Source organism: Ooceraea biroi, chromosome 2, assembly GCF_003672135.1.
Source record: "Ooceraea biroi isolate clonal line C1 chromosome 2, Obir_v5.4, whole genome shotgun sequence".
Lineage (NCBI taxonomy): Eukaryota > Metazoa > Arthropoda > Insecta > Hymenoptera > Formicidae > Ooceraea > Ooceraea biroi.
This window is the reverse complement of record NC_039507.1, coordinates 917,443-941,904: the sequence shown is the minus strand read 5'-3', so window position 1 is coordinate 941,904 and position 24,462 is coordinate 917,443. Positions and strand designations below refer to the sequence as shown.

General features: G+C 40.8%; 2 protein-coding genes and 2 long non-coding RNA genes across 6 annotated transcripts; 3 read left to right on the top strand and 1 right to left on the bottom strand.

Moving 5' to 3' along the window:
- The first annotated feature begins 1,426 nt into the window (after positions 1-1,426).
- On the top strand, positions 1,427-17,796 carry LOC105287907 (putative fatty acyl-CoA reductase CG5065). Its single transcript, XM_011353772.3, has 8 exons — positions 1,427-1,609; positions 10,744-10,984; positions 11,092-11,174; positions 11,406-11,641; positions 12,242-12,490; positions 14,316-14,665; positions 14,824-15,420; positions 15,582-17,796. Exons 4-8 carry the CDS (start codon positions 11,432-11,434, stop codon positions 15,721-15,723), a joined length of 1,548 nt encoding a protein of 515 aa, XP_011352074.1. The 5' UTR covers positions 1,427-1,609; positions 10,744-10,984; positions 11,092-11,174; positions 11,406-11,431; the 3' UTR covers positions 15,724-17,796.
- LOC105287906 lies at positions 12,497-14,059 on the top strand. The gene is made up of 2 exons (XR_895513.1): positions 12,497-12,843; positions 13,157-14,059. It is a non-coding gene; the product is annotated as an uncharacterized LOC105287906 (long non-coding RNA).
- On the bottom strand, positions 17,342-20,972 carry LOC105287908. Its single transcript, XR_895514.3, has 2 exons — positions 20,682-20,972; positions 17,342-18,937 (listed from the first exon to the last, which is right to left on the bottom strand). It is a non-coding gene; the product is annotated as an uncharacterized LOC105287908 (long non-coding RNA).
- Positions 18,932-24,348, top strand: LOC105287909 (protein jim lovell). Of its 3 annotated transcripts, none has more exons than XM_011353774.1 (5): positions 18,932-20,285; positions 21,106-21,609; positions 22,032-22,297; positions 22,410-22,760; positions 22,903-24,347. In XM_011353774.1, exons 1-5 carry the CDS (start codon positions 20,159-20,161, stop codon positions 23,536-23,538), a joined length of 1,884 nt encoding a protein of 627 aa, XP_011352076.1. In that variant the 5' UTR covers positions 18,932-20,158; the 3' UTR covers positions 23,539-24,347. The 3 variants fall into 3 exon arrangements, with proteins under 3 accessions (XP_011352076.1, XP_011352078.1, XP_011352077.1); XM_011353776.2 differs by having other exon boundaries at positions 19,315-19,659; positions 22,903-24,348; XM_011353775.2 differs by having other exon boundaries at positions 19,315-19,902; positions 22,903-24,348.
- The last annotated feature ends 114 nt before the right edge of the window (positions 24,349-24,462 follow it).

The window sequence follows — 24,462 nt, the reverse complement described above, 5'->3', positions numbered from 1 at the left end:
CACTTGAAAATAAATTACTATTATATAAATCTATTTTAAAACCCATTTGGACATATGGTATTCAACTCTGGGGCACAGCCTCAAACTCAAACGTCGAAATACTTCAAAGATTCCAGTCCAAGATACTCAGAATGATCACCGACGCTCCATGGTTTGTTACGAATGATCGAAATACTTCATCGCGATCTAAAAATACCAACTGTTAAGGAAACAATTAAGGATTACTGTCCAAAATACCGTGTCGATAGATTAGAAATGCATCCCAACAGTTCAGTTACTAGCCTCATGGAGAAAAAGAGAGTACTAAGAAGACTCAAGAGAAAAATACCATCGGATCTCTTAAACAACAGATAAAACTCTCATTGTGTCACGCATCGCCTATCAGATTGCATCGGAATAACGTGCATATTTATAAGGATATGACATATGGTCATATACCTTCCCTGACATATTTCTTTAGACATGCATATTAGCTGAATGTTCTCTGTAACAGCTTGCAATAATATAGGATGTTAAAAAAAATTTTAAGGATGTAGATGAGTGAACATGCGAAATCTAAACAGCATAAAATTTTTTCGAAAACAAAAAATTTCGGAAATAAACATGCCTGTGAAGTTTGGGATCGATTCACTACGTATTTATAAAGTTATAATGATTTGAATATTTGGTGTTTTAACACGTGCTCTTATGGGACTACGCGAAAATTGCTCGACAAGAAACTCTTCAATGCGAAAAAAAGCATAGAACGAAATCTGAACTCATCCATAACTTTTCAAAAATATAAGTAGATGGATGTTCAACGAAACTTTTTAGCACACTTGTGTTATGATTTGCTACTGAATTTGTCGTAAATCACAAAATATTGTCTTGACAATTTCTCCGCGGTTTTCACATCTCTAGATAGAGTGATGACAATATGTCGTCTTTTTCCGTTTATTTCTTCTTTTGAGCATATGAGCGATTATTTTACTTTTCAATAATTTAAAGTTTAAATTATTAAACAAAAAATATGCATATGTGCTCTAAAACCTGAAAACTTTTTTCACCTTTTAGTTCGTTTAAAATAATTTTCTAGAAGAAATAAATGGAAAAGGACGACATAATTGTAAACCTCCAATTTTGACTAACTTTTTCTACAGACGGGATCCGTCTACATCCTTAAAACTTTGCGCAGCTGTCGATATACATCTCGTACGGGTAGACGCGTCTAACTTAATCCTGTGTTTTTCCCTCTTTTAGGGCAATCTGAGAGTCGAGGATTTGATAAAAGAAAAATTTTCCGAAAAATGCAAGTGATTGAGACAAGTGCGGATACTGCGAACGAGAAAACATCCACCGGTGGACGCGTGCGCGCGCGCGTGCGGAGATGACACGAGATGCGCAGATCTAACGAATTTGCACGCGCGCGCGCGCAGCGGTTGGCCGGCCTGAGGAGGATATTTGGCAGTTCACCGAAGATGGCGGACTCCGTTGGCATGCGGCTGCCGCTCAGCTCAAGTGTCGCGAGGATGCAGAAAATCGGCGATTCTGTGTTAAACTAATATTGCCAGCGTCAGCTGTGTCCGGCGTGGGTGTTGCGGGACAGGTGGGAGCCCATCCGATCGGGCAGGTAAGCGCGACATCGTTCTCGCGACGGCACCGAGAGACGGATGCGAAAAGCCGCTGCCCGTGTCGGCGGCCGCTGCGGCCGCGCCTACCGCGCGCATCGACTACTCGTCCCCGTTCTCGCAATCCGCGATTTTCCTCGCGCCTCCGTCGTCTTTCTCGTCCTTGACTCTCCCGTTTTAAGCTCGCGATTTGTCGCACGGTACACAATAAATGTGACAAGTGCGATTCTTTTTGCATCGAGCGAGCACCCGTGCGAAGACTTTGGCAGCGCTCGGTGGGGTGGTTCGCTTTAAAGAGGGAAAGAGAGAGACAGACAGACAGATATATATATATATATATATATATATATATATATACGACCGAGAAACGTCGAGCTTTGGAGCGCACATACGAACCCTCTTTCCTCCCGTATCGCCATAGAAACATAAGAACGATGATAATAAGGACCTGGAAAGCTGTGCTCCAGCCGCGATTAAACTACCGGAACCGGGTGGAGCAGTCTTTTTACGAACCTCGAGGCTGCAGAACCGGACTCGCCGCCTCGCCCTTGCTCCCACGACTTCGAGTTCATTCCGTTCTCTTCCGTTCTTTTCCGTTTCTTATTTCGCGATCTAGATCGAAGGAAGTCTTTATAAAATTATAAATTATTGATCGATCCTCGATCATGAGATTCGAATGTCTGCGACTCTCTTCTTCCCTCCCTATCTTTCTCCCCATCATGCAGAGTTATTAAAATTGCAATGTTCCTATGCGCTTCAAGCGCATGTAATATAAAGCATGTAATGATAATTGAATTGATTAGGAAAAAAATTGCTTACGTCAATGCTCGTTTCCCATTTCACCGCACGGACGTGCCGCGCATCTCTATCCAGATGCGCGACTTCACCGCGACGAGCCGTAATCCTGTCGTATCTCCGGTCGTTCTGCGATTTCGCGACTAGTCCTTTTAATCTCGAGTCTGAAAGCCCGCAGAGAGAGAAACCTGATCGATACGCATACCGTGTCATTTCCACTTGTGCCTCCGCGACAAACCGAAACCAACGGACGTTTCACCTGCGTTCAAGTAGATTTCTACATTTGCGTTTTACGTTCGAATTTGCAGGAATCGGCAGTGCATTTACCTCGAACTTCGGTCGAGTGTGATCTTCATCCACCGGACGTTTTAAGAAAGAATTTTTAGTGAGTGGCATGAGCCAAGCTAAATTAAGAATGTCTGATGAACGTAGACGGAAAATCGCGCTACGCTTATCACATTGTAAACGCAAAATCTGTTTGCTGTATTCTTGATACGGGAAAATTCTTTCTTTTCCCTTATATCTTTATAAAAAGAGATTCAATTGGCCTAAATCAAGAGATCGGACAGCCATGTATAGTAATATTCTTTCTGTCGTCACAAAATCAAAGAATATGGAAAGAGAAATAAAATGAGATATATTATATGTGGTGCACGCCCAGATGCGAGTGTTGCAATATTTTTTCTGCAAATGTTCGATATACACGCACGTAGATTGAATTATAAGTTCTCATTTTGCTAATTGATGTCAAGTAAGTAAAAAGCGGCTTTATTGCTCCATTTTAAGTGGACAAACAACTTATTTCGTTATTACATCATTATGCAAGTTAAGAGTTGCGCGATGTGTAATATGTACGATTGCAACGTTCGGTACTCACATTTCATTAACAACCTATTAAAAATTTATATTTTTAACATTCGATATTCAAATCACAACTTAATAAATTTAATCCTTTCATCCTTGAATATAAATGTTTTCCCCAAATCGAAGATAAGGCAAAAGTCAGCTATTTCAAAGTCAATGAATTAAAGATTTTTAGTGAAAGAAATGAAATGATTTATTGGAGGTGGACAAAGAAGGTACCTATCAATAGGATTTTAATTTGGTACCTATATCTAATAAAAATATATTCATTAGATTTTTGGGAGAAAGCACATAGCGGCTCACTATTCAGTCGTAACACGTGCATTGACTGCTGATTGGCACTTACAGCGACACAAAATCCCGGTATAATATTTCCTTGTTCGTAACGCGTTCTCTAGTTTTCTGGTAATTTAAAATATTTATGATATGATATCTATGTGTACCACTCGAGACGAAAGGATCAAGTATAACATGAGAATAAAATTAAAATGTGAAGGTTGTACGTTTATTACCATTACGACACCGACATTAATGCTGTAAGTACAGTATGTTTACCATTAATTCTCACATAAGATTTGTTCGCAAATAGCGAAAAGCAAATGGCGAGAAAAGCATGCATACCGCTGCTTGTTATATGTCAATGCATGAAGATATCTTGTTCCCGAAATTCAGCTTTAGAAACCGGAATTTATAGAGAAATGCATTAATTATTTATATATGTCATTTATAATAATAAAAGATAAAACGCAAAACATCATGATAAAAATAAAATTTCGTTTGGATTAGTTTACACTGCAAGAGTTGCTTTGGATAAGAAGAGCATCATTGAACGATGACCTTTACTTTCTTTGATAGTTCAATGATGCTCTTCTTATCCAAAGCAACTCTTGCAGTATAAACTAATCCAAACGAAATTTTGTTTTTATCATGATGTTTTGCGTTTTATCTTTTATTATTATAAATGACGTATATAAATAATTAATGCATTTCTCTATAAATTCCGGTTTCTAAAGCTGAATTTCGGGAACAAGATATCTTCACGTATTGACATATAATGTAGCAGCAAATAAATTTATTTATGAATAAAAAAACCGCGAGTTGACGATAAATCTACATTTTATGGTCGTGCGCTTGTATTTTTTCTGGAATTTTTTTCGAACGAGTCTCGGCATAGTATTCGTTTGCATACACGCACACGATAGGATACGGCATACGGTATAGGGTGATACGAAGCAACCATCGATGCATTATGTGTATATGTGTGTGGTATGCAACGGGTTCCGCAGTGGGAGAAAACGTTCCGTTCTATCAGGTGGGTATAAGGGACGTTAGTCTCAGGTGCCGTTCAGTATGTGTTTCATTAGCCGTTCCGTCTCGAAGGCAGGCAATCCAGCGCGAAGTCTTATCTTCAACGAGTGACGTGCAACTTCTCCTTTTTGCTTGACATGCAACTGTCCGTTGGATTCATCGTCCGTTCGAATACATAATTACGCTAACGTGAGATAATGAGGCTAACGGGGTAAGCAAAAATTCTGCTTTGATGTAAAAACTTTGATGCGATAATATCGTATGCTTTGACGTGCATTCGGCAGTGCATTTAAACACGCTCTGAATTCAATTTGAGAATCGGTTCGCGGATCAACGGTCAATAATAATTTGCTCAGCATATGGATAAGATGATACACGATTTTTTATTATACACATGCAATAAGACGATACGTGCACTTGCGTATCACCGCCAAGCCCATCATACCACGAACGAATGAGTAATTGCTTTTCGCATCGCTGATGTATGAGTTGATCGGATAATTGATCGAATTGATCGAGGAATTTCTGGAAGGCAAAAGCAATGATTTCGAGATATCCCGCCGCTTCCGCAATGTGCGGGTGTCGATATCGCATTCTTCAATATTCAGATTAACCTGGATCTTTCATCTTTTTGGATGTAATAGCAATTCGTAGCAAATAGCTACAATATTCTCTTTATTCCGGGATTTACTTTGCGTAGTATAAGTCAAGAGTGCTACTTTTTACGATTATAATATTTATTCAAATGGCGTAATTACGTTATTGCGTAAATTATCGAATTAAAATGATGAGGTTTTCGTCTTGTTGAGTTATTGACCGGAGAACACACATTTTCTCATTTATTTTCTCTTGAAATTGTGCTAGACTTAGCATTCTGATTTACAATTTAGAAGAGAATTAAGGTCCTAGAGGATGACCGCGATTCTCCTGAGATGAGTTTTCGTTCTCGTCAGCTATTAGAACAAAAGTATTGTAATACAAAATGTAAAATATCCAAGCTTTTTATCCAAACTTCCTATGCTCGCGTAACTCAAGGAGCAGAAATTGCTATTTCTTTCTTCCTTAAGATCCTCTTAAATACAAACGAAATCTCTATAAAATTGCTCATACACCTGGGTCTTCTTTTATATGGTATTTTTTACACGATTAACTTTTACGCAGTTGTTTTCACACATTTTACTTACTTTAACACGGTTGCAAAAACGTACATTAATTAGCTCGCAGGAAATCATGCGTATCCTGAATACGCATGATACGAATAGGGTGAATGCACCGTTTGTGGCCACCTTAATCATTTTTGCAACTTTTGAAATAATTTTTTTTAAACTAATACAGAAAAAGAAGAAGCTATTCACTTAAATACATTATTTAGTATCTTAATTTTTAATATTTAAATAAATTTTAGAAAAAAAGCGGCTAAATAATGGAAAAGTTAAATAATTGCAAATATTTTATTTTACACCATTTTTGGCCATTTATGTACCTGTTATGGCCATATAGAGTGCCAATTTTGGCCATTTGGAAGATTTAGTATTACAACACACTTTGTTCAAAATAAAAGGGATAGTAAATAACAAAAATGCAAAATTTCATATATTTTAATGTTTATTGAACAAAATTGCACTTTGATATATTATTTCATATAAATAAAAATAAACTTTCAACTTTTAAAAAACTCAATAAACTTAATAAAGCTTTAAACAAACGATTCTTAATATCATAGTTTCTTTATTACTATTTTGTCTTTAGTTATTACAGGTTTTCTTTTTTGATTTTGCTTCCTCTCTTTTTTCTAATTTTATTCTTTTTGCTGCTACTTTAATTTGTTTTGCTTTTTCTTTGTAACAATGTTTTGTAACATGAAAAAAAACGTGACTTAATTTGTCACATTACATGATCGAGAAAAATAGTTGCGAAATGAATATATCGCGATTGCTGCGCACTACAGCCAACTCTAATTTAGAAAATCTTAATAAATGACGAAGATGGCCAAAATAAGCGCAATGGCCACAAACGGTGCATTCACCCTATTTCAAATTCATCTTTTCTTATACTGTACAGTGCAACTGTGTTTGCAAGTTTTCTACTTTCCTGCAAATTCATTTTTAAACGCTTTTTTACACAGTTCCTTTATTTTACATGGTCCTTTTTTTACACGACACGCATCCACCGTGTAAAAAGAGACCCAGGTATATATCATTTGGAGGGTCAATTTTGTAGTTTAAAAATAACATTTCGCGAAGAAATTTACATTATAAATAAAATTATTTATTTCCATATAATGTGACATTTGAGCGACCTGTTGATTAACACTTTTGTACGTATCGCTTTATTTTTTACGTATTATTTTCGAGGTTTGATCGAAGTCAAAATAATTAAAGGATACACATTCATGAATATGCAATGATGTATATAAATTATATTCGTGATACTTTAGAAAATCATTGGAAATTTGGCATAAATTATGCGCATAATTGCATTTCATTTGTGTGATCTTGCATTGATCTTGCATTGATTTTTGCATAACGTATTCTTTTGTTCGATCATCTGCGCGGCAAAAAATGTAATTCGTAAAAAAACAATAGTACGTTCGACAAAACGATTAATAAATTTTTAATGGCAGGCGGCAATTTGCTACCTCGATCGGACATGCATTATTCGACATGTGATCGTGATCGTTTTACTAATGCTTCGTGTCAATTGCGAGATCTTTCCACTCGCGTTTCGGAAGTCAACGTCCCGCTAACACACTTGGAGACACGACCGGATACAAGGCGTGCAATTGGCCGTCATTAAGCACAAACCGCTACCGTTTTACTATCACGTGGCGTAAATTCATTCCGCGAAAAAGGAAAAAGTTAAACAACGTTAAACGGTTTCATCGAGATTCGAATTTTTATTTACACGCTCGCAACAGTCGTCGCAGTCGTACCGTGAACGCGTTCCCGTGGATTTGATAATTCGTTAGCGGTTGGCTATCGGCAAAAACCACTGAAGTAAGATAAATGAACAGAGCAAATACTATTTGACGCGATAATCTTTCTCGACTCTTTGCTTCGCCTTGAATGATTCCTTGCCTCGGCACTATCGGCATACAGCAGGTGACACGGCCGGAAATCTATAATATCTTCTCCGCGACACTCGTGGAAGCCGTAGTTTCTCACCGTCACCATTGTAACCGTCAATAGTAATGATTACTCGACTCTAGAAGAAGACGGTCTCTGACCGTCTCGTCGTCACTCGTGTGCTCCCCTTTAACGTGGCGCGACGTTCACTGGGACAAGAACCCTACAATCGTATCGCTTTTCGTGATCGTCCGCGTTCTCGTTTGAATTACGAGTACGAGGGATTCATTCTTAATACAATGTGTTTTTGATTTATTCGAATCATTATTCAGTTATTCGGAAGTATGAGGAAGGAGAGAGTGACAGTCGAAAAGTAGAACGCGATGGTCATCGATGGTCAGCGTCGGTGGTTACGTTCACGGTCTCGAACATGATCGTGTTCATCGTGTAACGGATTTTCCTCATGTAACAGGCCTCCCGGACGCTCGCTTGGTTTCTCCGGGTCGCTTCTCACTTCGAGGCCAGGACGATGACCTAGAAAATTTGTGCTGCCCGTTCATGCACTTGTCCGTTTCTATATAATATATACAGGGTGGTCCGTAATTGATGGTAGAATTGGATGCAGGGCGATTATACGAGAAAAAATAAGGCGAAAATATGAAATTTTTTTTATACGAGGCTTTGTTTTCGAAAAAATCGACTTAAAAATTTTACGTAGCACTGTACATTTAAATAATATTCTGCTCATGCTTGTGTTTATAAACATTTCTAATGTCATGAAATGCGTTGCGGTAATCCCACTTTTAAATTCTTTTCGTTATGAACAGTCAGCATCTGTCGACCTATCGATATGACGACGTATACTAATCGCGAGTACAGTGATATGATTTTCGCGTTAAGTGCATGTGGTGGAAACGCATCTGCTGCAGCAAGATATTATAGAGAATGATATCCTAATCAAGATCGAACAGGAAGTATTTTAAAGTCTTTCAGAAAAAATCTTTTCTCCGTTCACGTTATGCTCTTTTTGTTTGCTTTTTCATCCTTCACGCAACACTGATAAAATGTACTGAATATGAAAAGAATGCTAGGTGTTTTAATATTTAGTAAGCATATGAATATACATCAGTTTACAATGTATTTATCGTGAGAAATTATATTGAACCGGATGTCATTGCAAGAGATTTAATAATTAGCAGCTGGTATATCCGTTGCGAACAAAATTGTTGCACTGAATAACGGACATCTGTCATGCAACAAACAGCATATTATTACGGTGTCCAAATGAGATTTTATCTTATTAGTCGGAATATAATTCGAACTTTCATGAAGCCGCGAAGCGAAGTAAATCTCGTACAAAATAAGTTATCTTTTGTGTTTGCTTGGTTTGTGTAATTATCCAGTTTAACGTGGATACGTGCGTGCTACGATATCGGCGTGTGACAGTCCTATTCCGGTAATGTAAAATACGTAAAATATAAGATGAAAACACGAAAACTTTTGTTGTACAGGACATTTGAAATTTCACTTTCTCGTCAAGTTGAATAATAGTTAGATTCCTGTGAGGATTTCATCAATAGTTATTTAATTTTCTTTTATACTTTCGTGTAAGATACGCTAGAATCAAAGAGCCGCTTTTTCATCCGTGCTTGAACCGACTTAAGATCGATATTTCCTCAATGAAAGTATCGAGAAGGAGATTGCAGTTTCTCAAATTTTTGCATTAAATATCTTTGACTAATCTTTAAATTCAATTGAATCTCTTAAGGCAAAGCTCATATGAAATTGAATATGATGGAGTGAGAAATTTTATTATCCACTTTTTTTCTAGTTTTTAACCGCTGTAATGATTTTGTCTTATTTTATTTCTATATCAATAATTACGTAATCGACAATTAACGTGTCAGTTCATGTATCTTTTATTTTCAGATATCAGTCGACTTGTGATAAGAGATAAATTCATTTGTAACGCTAAAATCTCACTTTGTTTCTTTTATTCTCATTCGGCGATTATTCCTACAGTTATTTCTTGCGACGACGACATTCACAAACTGTGATGATTACGTAAATGTCGCATTGTGAACCAGCAGCAGCACGCTAGCAAGTAACACGTTGGTAAATCGCTGGTAATTATCTGCACGTAGTGCAATGTCGACTGTGAGAAAATCGAGGCTCTAAAACATGTCCGCTTTTCTCAATCGTAATATTCGGTCGTAATTTCATGACGACTCTTTCGTCGCAGTCAAATCACAGTTAATTCTGTTTCTTTTACAAATGCAACGTGCTCCTTTTATCATTTTTGTGAATTCCGTTAGAAATATCATCCTTGTCTCTTACACATCACGCAAAGCAAAAAGATACGATCGTATCGAGCAATTGATAGAGAACGCTATATCGAGTGATAACGTCACATCACCATTGCGTCGATATTTTACGATGAGAGAGGAAGAGAGAGAGAGAAAGAGATAACGAGCATTTTTCGTTCATGCCGTGCATTTGCCATGCAGGCAAGTGCATTTAGCGGCACGCCTCTTGGACTTTCTCAGACGTGACGATCTGATTTTGTCCACGAGCGCGTTTCTTTCTAAAGCGGTAAAGCCGAATACCCTCGTAACCCCCTTACGGTACGTTAGACCGCACCGTTCACAAATCGGCTGGCAAGGCGCGCTTACGCCCTTTCGTGACGAACGATTATCGATCTTCTATCTGTTCTCTCTTATTACACCGCTTCAGAGACCGCCGCAGCGACCGCATCCGACAAGCACGAGATACTCGTTATATATTAATAATTACGATTACCGTTATATCACATCGAGATGATCCGCACACGTGTACATTCTTATCAAACTTCTACAGAGCGTCTTCCATCACAATCCGTAGTAAATTCATTGCAAATATGAACACGGTCCAAAAGCATGATTTCTAAAAGATAGGGCGACGAGAGACCTACCAGCAAGCAAGTTGTTGAGAATCTCGAAATTTCCTTGGATCTCTCTACGTGTATCAATAAATTTATAATTGGAAAAAGAATACTGTTAATTTAAGATGTAGCTTTGATATTAGCAAATGTGTTTTTAAGAATTTCTCTATTCTGTGTGTTACAGAAATAATTTCGTAACTCTGAGGAATGCGAAATGAATCCAATGAACGCTGTTCCCGTTCGCAAACCGCACGAGAGATCACGGTATATACACGTTTGTCAGAAAGGAACGTCGCACCATTTGCAGATGCTGTATCCTCGTCTCTGAGGGTCGTCGTTTTTACTGCTCCCTTATCTTCTAAAAATCGAACGACAGAAACAACCATCGGAGGAGGCTCGACCGTATTTTAGAACAGAAAAAAGAGGTATGTGCAGTCTTAGGGCAATTTATATAAAATGATAACGTTTATTGCTATTCGAAAGAGAAAATTGTATTTTTGTGATTTTTAATTACGTGATTTATACGATGCAGAGAAACAGAGAGACTCAAATTGGAATCGGAGGAACACAATTCTTATCCGAGAATACATTTCGGAATTTGACAAAATAATCCAGGTAAAATGCTCGCTTCTGAATTTATAACCGATCGATAGAGAAAAACTCTGTCAAAGTAACATATCGACATGAAATTTCGATATAAGCAAGCAATTAAAACCACTAAAAGTTTCAAATGTTTTATATTGTTGCATGCATACAACAATCATCTTTGTTGCAATATCTTGTTATAATATTTTAATAAATGAAAAATTGCATCTGTCTAATTTAATGTTTGATGTTCTTTTAAAGCACGCTCTAGCCAACAGTTATTTGATATGGCCACAATGGCTGGCGAGTATACATCCGTGAAGGACTTCTATAGGGACAGGTCGATTTTCATAACCGGCGGAACGGGTTTCATGGGTAAAGTTCTCGTCGAGAAGCTACTAAGATCGTGTCCGGATATCAAGAACATCTATCTTTTGATAAGACCCAAAAAGGGTCAGGATGTGCAAGGGAGATTACAGGAACTTTTAAACGCACCGGTAATTGTGTTACCTCTCCTCCTCTTTGTGTGCATGTACATACGAAGGTCGAGACCAAATTTGTGTAATGTGTTAATAGGATTTATATTGAAAAATTCTTAATTATATTATAAGCGTCCAAAATATCAAATAGAATTCGTCGAGTACAAGCCTACATTTCTGCCGAAAGTGGAACTTTTGAACAGCTGTTGTAACTGTTGTAACAGCAGTAAAATCCGTATGTAGGTCAACACGTGTAAATAATAACTAAAAGCTGTTTTTTTTCGGAGCAAACGATTCCGTTTTACGAGTTATAAGAGCTATAATTCTGTTGATGATTCAGTGAATGCTCATGTCTCTTTAATAGCCATTGTAGACCCAAATTATACTTTTTTCTTCACTTATTCCATATCATTAACCACATGTCATTAACCATGTAAATTTGACCTCGACCTATTTCGTTGCAAACACTCCAAGTTGCGCAAAAGTACAGGCTATTATATATTCAAATTGATAAAGTATACTCTGTATTCAGATATATTCAATTTGAACGTGTACAATCTGAACGTATTCTTTGCACTTGAGAAGTGAGTATGAAATAAATATCCTTTTTTTCGACAGCTGTTCCAGAAATTAAAGCGTGATTCTCCTGACGAGCTTTTGAAGATCATACCTGTAGCCGGTGATGTGACGGAACCAGAACTAGGCATCTCGGCGGCCGATCAAGATATGTTGATACGATCGGTGTCCATCGTTTTCCATTCAGCGGCCACCGTCAAATTCGACGAGGCTTTGAAGCTCTCAGTTACCATAAACATGTTGGGCACCAAAAGATTGATTCAACTGTGTCACCGCATGCGCAACGTGGAGGTAAGAGAGGCGTTTCCTTTATTTTCGTTTCTCTATTCGAGCTACCGATCCGCCGCGCCGGGAATGTTTCTAATAAACCGAAGTCGACTAATCAAAGAGATGTCATTGCTGTATAGCCATCTGATTTTTCACGAAAGGTTGCAGCGACTTTTTTCTACAAAAGGTTCATCTCGACTCTGCTCGACCCGAAAGAACGCCCATGAGGCGTTCCTCTCGGGAATCTTTCGAATCTGCTTCGTTACGTTCGCTCTCGTGGCGTACGTCATCGAATTTTCGATTAATCAACACCTAATCTGTCCAAGTTTCCGCTTAATAGCGAAATACATTCGATTTGTGTCTGCAAATACGGAAAGGTAAATAGAGTCGGCTTAATGCGAGTGTATGTTTGTACTTTGCACTCTTGTCCATATCGCGCGAGTCTTTTCTAAATTTACTTTTTACTTATTCGATAGTTTTACTCGTTAGTGTATAGTTTCATACATAATACAAATAATTATACAAAATAATTTGATAATATAATTATTATCAAATAATAATTATAAAATAGTCGCTAGTTGGTGCATAGATAAAACAGTACTTGAAAAACAGAAGAGTAAATAATTCGAACAAAACGCACACATATTTCTTTTCTTTGAAATTGTTAAACGTTTCTACAATATTTTTTAGAGGCGTCTTTTATGAATTTTATGAGATATTTCTAAACGATATTAAACGATTGAAAAGCGTTATTCCGATAATGGTGAATTAAAAACTTTTATAAAGTAAGTTATATTTATTAAGAAGAAATAAACATTTTATTTTGATTTTAACGGATATGTATTAAACCGAGTATTAAACTAATTAAATTAAAGTCTAAAAATAGTTTCCGATTCATAAACTATGCTTTTTGATAAATTAGTCAATTTGCAGTGGCATTCAGAATAAAAACTATTTAAATCGACATTTATTATAATCACTATGCATAGTTATTAATCATCAGTGATGTTTGTCCCTACACCTGTTTATATATTATATCTAAATTTATGTATGAAAATCACTATACACTATATACTGCTATAAAGTTTACTGTACCTTACTATTAGTTTGCAAAGTTTGATTCATTATGTTCACTGATCATTCACGTATCATTCAATTTCAATCAACGGAAGAGACAAAATAAGAAGAGACGATTGTAATGTTCTTCGACCGCCTTCGATTTATCTTTCGAGCATCGCTTGTTCAAAGTGTCATTTGCTGTAGTCATATGATTTGCAAAAGAGAGATTTTTATTTTTATTATTACTTTTATGTGAATTATTATAACACATACACGCATATTGTTTTTATTCATAATCTTTACCTTGCGGCTTAGGACTTTACCTATAACTTTCATATATTTACAATATTTGCACATATTTTTACATTTTTGCACAGTTTTGTTTTACAATACTTTTTGATTACACACATATATATGGTATCTTTTAAATCTCGTTGATGAATTTATTATCTTTTGATACTATCCTTATATTTTCCATACATTTTTAAATACGAATGAAGATAAACTTCGCCTTCGTATTAATGTCTATCAAAACAAAAATAATAGAATTTGTATTTCTTCTTTATCTTTCTTCATATATATATCACCTTTCTACCACTCTTACACACATTCTCGACACACATAATCTTTTTACATGTAATTGTGAGGAGAGAGGGAGTGAGAGGGAGAGCGCGGCACGTACGATCGACAAACCGAGACAAGACTCGGGCGTTTGCAATCTCAATGTTTTTCACGACATTTTGCAAATAACAAAGTGCAAAACGATAAATGATGATTTTAATGATCGCAGGCGCTTATTCACGTCTCAACGGCGTATTGCAATTGCGACCGGAACGATGTCGCCGAGGAAATCTATCCGGTAGGCAGGGAACCCGAACAGGTGATTGCTCTGACAAAGTGGATGGACGACAAGATGGTCGAGGAATTGACGCCGAATCTGATCGCCAGTCGACCAAACACGTACACATTCACTAAAGCATTATCCGAACGAATGATTCTGCGGGAAAGAGGTTCCTTACCCGTGGCAATCGTCAGGCCATCGATCGTATTGGCATCGTACAAAGAACCGGTCGCCGGTTGGATGGACAATTGCAACGGACCTACCGGGATTATCGCCGCTGCTGGGAAAGGTTTCTTCAGGTACCGATAGCGAACTTTGATTTAATTATTAATTATGATTGTAATTATTATTACATTAATTAATGTAATTATGTATATATATATATAATAATAAATTACGCATAATTAATAATTTATAGCGATTGAGTATTATTATAAATTGTTGCAATCGCTTGCAGGACCATGCTATGCCATGAGGACAAAGTAGCAGACCTGATACCGGTCGACATAGTGATTAATTTAATGATCTGCGCCGCCTGGAGAACCGCCACACAGCACACCGACACCATCTCGATTTACAACTGCTGCACCGGTCAACAAAATCCTATAACCTGGAAGCAATTCGTCGACTTGTCGTTCAAGTACAGCCGTTTACATCCAGCGAAGGACACGTTCTGGTATCCGGACGGTCGTTGCCACAGCTCCGTCATGCTGAACAAATTGTGCGTGATGCTTCAGCACACGCTGCCCGCGCACATCGTGGACTTGCTCGCCCGGCTGAAGGGCTCGCGACCGATAATGGTCCGCATACAGGCGAAGCTCTGTAAAGCAGCCAAATGCTTGGAGTACTTTAGCACGCGCCAGTGGAACTTTAGGGATGACAACGTGCGACGACTGTGGGAGCAACTCAGTCCGGAGGATCGAGAGACGTTTCTGTTCGACGTCAGGCAGATCGATTGGCCCTCGTACTTGGAGAACTACATTCTGGGAATACGACACTTTATCCTGAAGGAGAGTCCGGACACACTGCCAGCTGCTCGGTCACATATTACAAAGTAAGAGAACTCCTTTTACGACAATGTAGCTGCTTCACTGAAATCTGCTTAAGAATCATTAGAATATTAAGAGTCGATTAATTTTACGAGTCATTAATATTAAGAGTCATCTCTCACGTTATTGTCCACGCTCTAACCGAGTTTTTGTCAATCTGTTGCAGACTGTATTGGCTTCACAAAGCCATGCAATTTGGTATGCTGATAATAATGCTGCGCGTCTTGTTGTTGCGCAACCCCGCAGCGCGAAGTGCTGTCTTCTCACTGCTATCCATCGTGCTCCGCATATGCCGCTTGATTGTTTGACGGCTCAGAACGTGCCCGACCGACGATCATGATCAGCGCTGTGCTAGCACGCAGCGGCCGTTACCTACGGGGCGTTATTTAAAGGTGCGATTTCTTCTTCGACCTCGTTGCTCAGCCTCCTCGACGATAAAGCGCTACCTTTACATCCATCGACTGGCCTTCTCGATGTCGCTAACCGTTGACGAGTAACAAGAGCCGGTTAACACAGGAATACTTGATTCTTGGAAGAGTGTCGGTTACCGATCCCTTCGGGTAAGAATTCCAATCCGACAGAACCGTCTCCTCGCGCGGGGTATAAGTACGCTCCAGGTTTTGCATATATTATAATCGATAATTATTCTTGCATTAGCAATGTTATTTCTTGTTCTTTCCCTCCTGTCCCCCGCCTATTGCCCTCCATTGTGTGAAATGTGTTCGGCCGTCGCGAAATCGATCGTTAGTCGTCGAGTTGTATACGCGATTGTCATCGCGTGTTCCATTATGCTAGACAGCTAGAGTATAAAAAGCAAACGCGCATCGCCACGATTCCGTTCCGTTAGCGTCACCGATACTTCAACAACGTCAATTTCTAAATGAATGAAAAGCTACAGGTCGGTCCGCGGCGCGATTGTCGCTAAAGCGTGTGAGCTTCCCGAGCGGTTTCCTTTACGGTTCCCGGCTGAGCACTCGATTCTTTTGGATGTACGCACGAAACATTGCGCTTGCTGGAACGATGACGATCGTTACCATCAACATCGCATTCTCGCCACCGCCAACACACCCTGGCGACACGACGCATCTGAGAATCCGTCGTGCCTTTGTATTGTCGGTATCTGACATTCTTTTCCTTTTACTCTGTGACATAAGATACCTAGATAGATATTTTGCTACGACTGCGAGCTTGACGATTCGTGGTTGTGCGTATACGGAGGCGACAATTGGCTGTCGATTTAAATTACGATACGGAGACGGAACCGGTAAACAGACAGATCTTAGCTAGAACTAAAACGTACGATGTAACAATGCGTATAGCGTTTCCTTGAGAACTGCCACACTGACGCACGCAAGAAATCTTAGTCATTAAAGCGTGTCTCGTCCAGAGCGACGAGAGGTCAAAACGGCGCGTGGACATTTCTTATGAAACTTGTCTTGAAACGCTACGCTATGTTACAGTCCGCGTTAATGAAATATCTCTATGTATCTTACACAACATTATTGTCACAGGATCAATGTACGATAAATCCTGAAGGCATTGGCAACTCACCGTGCTACTCAGTCGAACGAGTGAGCTGCACGAGGCAATTAATATGTGAAAATTCAAATTTGCCAACGATTGTAAATTTACACGTAACAATTTCTTGCGATTAACGCAAAACGATATATCATGAACTGTATTTATTTAAATAATTTATAATTTATTCTAGATATTATATTTTAAGAATAATAGTACAAAAATGTTTGAAAGAGGAGAAAGGGAGAGCATATCTTTATCAAACTATGATCAAATTATATTAGTGATATTTAATTTGACTACATTAAATTTTCGAATACTTGAAAGTACTCGGATTTGATCGTCGCACCTTCGCGCTAATGTTACATACGCGTTGTTGCCCGTGCCTCCAAGATGACGATGATATTATGTTACGTATGATTCTATAAACTAATCTTTACTTAAGTAACCGTTCTACTTTATCGCATGTATAATTGATTACTCGGATTGGAGCGGGCTTCCTCTCTTATGTTTTCTCGATCGATCATTGGAATGCTGTCGGGCTTCAAAGAGAAAGAGAGAGAGAGAGTGTTGTGTGTGTGTGTGTGTGTGTGTGAGAGAGAGAGAAATACACTCGAAATAGAGCGTAAGCGTAAATGTAACCGGAGTATCTACGGTTAACAGCATAAGGAAACGACAAATAATTATAATCTCGCGCCCAGGATAAAAAGAGGCGTAGTGCTACGAAGGTCACATTTGCTAGTCTCGTCTGTATTGTTACTTGGTTATATAATACATAAAAAATGATATTTAATATGTAATTAATTTAATTGATTATATTATGCTAAACTATACAGATTACATTAAAAACGATGAGTCATTACAAGAGATTGCCTCACTATATATATATTCCTCCACATATCGCACGAATAACTTCAATGATCCTTGTCTCAATCACGTAAAATCGTGTTAAAATTAAGGCAGAAAAAGAAAGCAGATGAAGTTGGTAATTAATAATTATCGTAATTTTTGTTTCTACTTATTCTATTTCAGAGATCGTTTACGATGACATTTCTTTTTGTGCTACATCGCGTTGTACGAAGAAGCTTTAAGATTGTTCATCCGAAAGCGCGAGATAATATATATATCTTATTTATGTTTTTATTCATGGTTATATTTTTCGTTGCCAAAGCTACGTAGCATTCCGCTCATTCTACATCATTTTATACCTGCATGCAATGAGCACATTTATCAAGTATCGGTCAAGGTAGTTTAATTGTTAAGGGAGTTTGTTCACTCTTGCATTTCTCGGCTAAATGCAAAATCGACCTCGAGAATTAACGACGCTTCCGAGAGCAACAATAAAATAAAAAAATGTTAATCGTGAAACGGCGCCGTTCGTAAATTTCGTTCGAGGTAACCAGTTTCCAAAACTATGATGCTCTCTCGTTCAACGTTCCCGCTTAAGTTAGCGCCAGACTATGCGCGATTCGTAATTCGTGTATTTGTGAATAGGGTGGAGGGAAAATTCGTCGATTCGTCGCGTGCGATTCGCCATTCGCACTGATTCGCTAGCCGAGCGATTTTTTGACGAAACTCAAAGGACGCGAATCGTTACGAATCAATCTATTCGAGTTATGAACGGTGTACTGCGAATCGCGAATAGTGCGGAAAGTTTACACTGATGAATAACGAATTTTCAATTATGAATCCCGAATCGCGAATTACAAATCGCGCGTAGTCTGACGTTAGCTTTGTTCGTTATATTTAAATTTAAATTTTAGTCGTTCCAGTGTATTTAAATGGAACGTCCTGCTCGCTTTTCGTTTACTGAGTTACGAGTATTGCAAGATGCGACCCGTGCGACATCGAGGATCGGCTCCATCGCACTGCGCACGTGCAGTGTTTATACCCTCGTCCGGCGAAGAATCGAACGCAAAAATGAAAATGAGGTCTTGCTCTCGTTCTCTCTCGTCGCTTTCGTATCATCCACCCGCATCATTGATTAAGTGTTTGCTCCTCCACCTGCCGGCAATGATTGACGATAAGTCAATGAGGAGTGGAAACGGCATGTTATCAGTGAACCGGCAAGTTGCCGATAATCGTCGGTACCGACGATACCGACGGTGCTTCACCCAATCGATCGAAATTTGCGATATTCGGGACCTCCTTCTACTTTTTCCGCGTACGAGAATCCATGGAGAAAAGGATGCGGTATCACGTGGTTCTCTCTTGCTCTCGAATTAAATTTTGTGTTTTCGGATATTTGAGCCGATATCGTCAGGTCGGTTAGTAATAATCGCGTAGTGGTCGAACGCGCGAAAGAGAGGATGAAAGAAAGAGTGAGAGAGCGAGGGGGAGAGGAAGAGAGAGACGGCCGGACGCGCGCGCGCGCACATGCGATAGCGACGGCGGCGGCGGCCCAATACACGGTACGGTTAATATGCGTCGACGACCGGCGACGCCGTCGCACATGCGCGACGCGACGCGCCCCTGTTCGTTCACCGATTTCGATTTTAGTCACTCCCGGGTTCGGCTTCGGAGAAAATCGTCCCGCTCGTGCGTAGCGTGCGCGTATCCGGCCGCCACCCGATTGAAAGACGACGGTGGCGTCGAACGACCGTTAACGATCTCGAATTAGCATTCGCGCGATAGTACGTCGGAGTAGGCGCCGAGAGGGTGGCGCGTGGGAGACGACGACTACGACCACGACGATTCCTCGTCTTGTGATTTCAGGAAGATATATCGTAAGCGAACACCCGTCGAGGAAGAGGGAGGGTAGACGCGCGGGCAGGTTTCCCCGTATCGACGAGATATTGCCGCGTTCCATCGTCGACTCGCGACGCGACCGATCCGATCCGTTTCGCGTCGTCGTTTATCTCGACGAGCGAACGACGGAGAGATACTCGGGAGTTGGAAGAGACGCGCGACGACGGGAGACGCGACGCTTTGCCGCCGAACGGGACGGGACGGAAGAATCGATCCGGGGAGTAAGTGCGCCGCGCGAGTATCGACGATCGCACGCCGTCCGTCCGTCCGTCCGCTCTTCGCGATGCGCGAACTGAGAAGAAAAATCGGTAATTGTGTCGCGTCTTCGATTCGTCTCGGAAAAAAAGACTCGGAACATGATCGATCGCGCGTAGTCGGTGGGTCCGCTTCCGCGACTGGCGTGGCTTAATATGTCGCGCGCGCCCGTCACGATTGCCGTTTTATAGGGCCGGTCGCGGCGATCCTCGTGAACGGCGAATGCCGTGGATGACGCGAACGGACGGACGGACGGATGGGTGTACAGAGCGGGTGCGAAACGCGCGCAGAGAGAGGGAACCGATGAACGGGAGAAGGAAGGGCAAGGATGTGAGAGACGACGAGCGAGGTGAAAGATCGTCCCTCGAGGCTCGGCGAAATCGCGTCGCCGGGGGGGCATCTCTCGTGCCGAACGGAGCTGCAGCGCAGCTGCCAAACTGTGCTCGATGCACATGCGCGCTGAAAGGCATACACGCGCGCGTGCAACGAAGTAACCAGTAGCGTAGCGAGTCTGCTTTTTTTCCGTACATTTTCCTTCCTTTTCGGATTTTCATTTAACTCGTTCGTTTTTTTCTTTTCTCGATTTTATAATTGTGAGTTTCCGCATCCGATAAGGCGAAACAATGAGGAACAGATACACGTCTGAAATACCGCGTTACTTTGATATGCAATATATGTCAATAAAGAATTTAAAGGAAAACGTGTAGAGATTTGTTGACTGCTATTTTACGGTCATCTTTCGTACCTTCCGTAGTAATTGTTAGTAATGTGGCCTCGCTACGTTTTTGGAAGTAATCTCAATCCTTGCTCGGATTTATAGTAGATATTTAAATACAATTAGTTTCCGGGTATTGTTTGAGACATTTGGAGATGAATCTTCCGTGAAGCTTTCTCTTTATTTAATAAAATTAAAACGTTACTGTGCACCAGTTGTTCCGTTGAGTTTAATCACGGTAACGGCTCTCTTGAGATGTTTGAAACGAAAAAGTGCGTTTCCACAAGAGATAACGATAATCGCGCGACAAAGTAACCAGTATGATCGGCATGAATGGCCAACCTTGATAAAACGCGATGCTCCTCAGTAGTGCGAAAGCGAGAAACACCGAAGAGATATTCCGACACGATTCGATTTGCGATGACGATCATTGAATCTTTGTCCTTCTCCACAGCGCGGCGATACCCATATCGAGGCGTACGGATTATCGGTTTGCGTCGCGCAAAGAGCGGCCGTGACGTCGTGACGTCCTCTACGGACGGCATTCGGGAGATCGTCGCGATGAAACAGGAACCGGAGGACGAGGAGGACTGTTTCCTCGACGAGACGAGCATGCCCGCGACGTCGACGACGCCGCCGCCGCCGCCGTCGCCGTCATCGGCGCTGCTGCCGCCGCAGCTGCCGCAGTCATCGTCATCCTCGTCGTCGTCCGGCCGGCACGGCAACATGACGCACCGAGTGCGCTCGCACGCGCGCAGTCTGCGCGCAATGGCGAATCCCAGCGCGGTCTGGGCGCACTTCGACCTCTGCGCTAACGATCCGCTGCGCGCACAGTGTCGTATCTGTGGCGCGGTCGTGGTCAGGGGCGGCGCGAACCCACGCCAATGCGGCACGACGAACTTGCACCGGCATCTCAGGGTGCACCACGGGGGCAGGCTGATTGGCAGGCGATATCACGGTGAGAACGAACTCGGTAACGGAGCGCTCGAATGGAAATCAGGCTTTCAATTGAGGAGAAATTTGTAATCTCTTCAAGCTCAGAATTCAGATGGAGAGTTTTTTTACGTATGGAAGTAGAATTCAATGGAAATGAGATTGAGTTCAAGGTATAATAGCAGCAGAATTTTTATTAAATCAAGCGGCATTTACGTATGATGCGATTATAATAGGGATAGAACGGAGATATGATTAAGATTGAAATAGACGTTGACAATTTAAGTAGAATCTTAATAGAGAATGAACGAGTTGTGTGGAATCCCAATTCAAATTTTACAATCAAAATTTAAATTTAGATTCCACCGCGCGGCTGCATTGAAAATCTTTGAGAGATTCTTATGGTATGCACCCGTTGTAATAATATATTTATTTCTTGTCACGTAGTTTTACAATCGACGTCTCAAGGTAATACAACTGCCAAGACGATAAGGATAGCTACGCAGTCCCTGGTGAGACCTCACATTCGTAACATTGCACCGGCGCCATTGCCTCAACAACAGCAACAGCAACAACCGCGTCAACCAAAGACTCTCGTATTAAAAACTATTCCGCTGAAAGTGAAGCAGGTTGCGCCCACGACCATTAAAATGCCACCGCGGCAAGTTAATCAAGGATTGCCGCATAACGTGGTGCATCAGCAACCCACGGAGGTAACGTAGCTTTTTCTCGCGATATTATGAAAAAAATAATAAATTTTTTTACGCATGGAGAACGCGTAAAAGGTGTAAAGTGCAAATTTTCATGCCTCTTTGCTTATTTCAGGTTTGCTTGAGATGGAACAGTTACCATAGCAATATGCAAAACAGCTTTCCGTCGTTACTAGATACAGAACAGTTCGTTGACGTGACCCTGGCGTGCGAGGGACGGTCCCTGAAGTGTCACAAGATGATCCTATCCTCCTGCAGCGACTACTTGGCGGATCTATTGCGGGAGAATCCGTGCCAACACCCCATCATCCTGATGAAGGACCTGAAATTCTGGGAGGTGGAGGCGCTGGTTAAATTCATGTACCGTGGCGAAGTCAACGTCGCTCATGACAAACTGCCGCAATTGCTGAACGCCGCCGAGGCGTTGCAAGTGAAAGGTCTAGCGGGTCCTAGTCCCTCGTCACAGGTAAAGTGCAGTGAGATAGCAAAGCATGGTCAATGTTATCATACTCGATCGGAGTCTAGAGCCACGCACTGAGCATTGACTTCCGAGTTCAGGTGATTATATTCACTTGAGATTCTCACTTGTACTTATTTCTCATTGATAGAACACGAAGCCACCGCTACTTATACCTCAGTCGAAGCCATTGTCGTCTCAACTCGTAGTTCCTAGAGGCATCGCAGAATCCAAAGAGAATAAGAGAGTGTCACCGGCAAGAATACCTGCACCTTCTAGTCCTAAGCGCGCCCAAAAGCGACAGCACTCCGAACCGATAGAGCCGAGGCCGTTTACGAAGATACGTCTGCAACGACCAGCGACACCGTCGTCACCGTGCGCGACCGTGAAGATGGAGCCGTTGGACATACCCCTCAGTCCGACGGAGATATTCTCCGATGGGAACGAGGATGTCGCGCCACCCTCGGATTTCGAGAAACTCATGAATCTGCACGAGGAAGACGATCCGGGTGGCGAGGAGGAGGAGGAGGTCAACGACGCGGACGAGAGATTGCACTTTTGCGAACTGCCAGCACCGCCCGACTTGAACGACAACGAGGACCAGATGGAGTTTGTACCTACCGATTTCCTCGAGCAGCAGCAGGAGATCGTCGAGGAGTCCGAGTCGAGTTGTAATAAGGATGATAATAAGAAAGAATCGCCCGATTATGCTTCCACGGACGTCGGCGAGGACGACAGAGTCGCACCGAGCGAGATGCAGCCCACGAAGGAGAAGAAAACGGCATAGCGAAACGTAGGGACGTTTCCGCGTAACGATCGGATGTAATACCAACAACTTGGAAGCCGATGCGTTCTCGCAGCTTGATTTCACGTAATTCTCCAACGAGGGGAATGTATTCTCATCACGATAACTACACGGGTGTATTAGAAATAGAAGTACCAAGGACTCGCGCGCGGTTCAATTGCCGAAATGAAGAGATTGTTATTTTTGGAATCTATGTATCGAGAATACGTAAGGAAGTTCGCCCTCTCTTTCTTTGATTTTTTGGTGTCGCCATCGGTCAAGTCTCTAATAAAGGATCGACGGATTTTATCAATTTTATCACGGATTCGTGTGGGAAACATTCAGGAAAGAAGTATTAGAGACATTTCCACTAGTCCAGCGCATCTTGTCTCTTTCGTAGCATGTGTAATTTATTTAAATATCTTTTATGTGTATTTTCTAACTTTCTATATTATACATATATACCTACATGTATGAACAGCCAGTATAGACAAGGTACTTGTAAAAGTCAACGACTGTTATATCGACGAACGTATTTAGTTGAATTCTGAATGAGTGTGATGGATTTTTACGTTTCCGTTAGAAAAGTTCGATTAGATACTAGAGTTGTCCTGTGTAACTAATTCCGTTTGTAAAAAAAACAATCGAAAACATGTATTGGGATTGCCGATTGTAATTATTGACTATATATATATGGAATGAGCTATATTGTCGCCGAATCGCACGTCGTAAAGTCGATCGGAATATAAGTGTAAATTGTAACGTGTGAAGGTACATCTCTCGCAAATAAACATCTGTCACAACAGTTCCAAGTACAGTTGCAAGATTAATCGTCTTAACAATTTTTAACGACGTGGCTCCGTAGCCAGGAAATCTCTGTTTATGCCTATGCAAATGATCTTACGCGAGTGAGTAAAGTACAAGCTC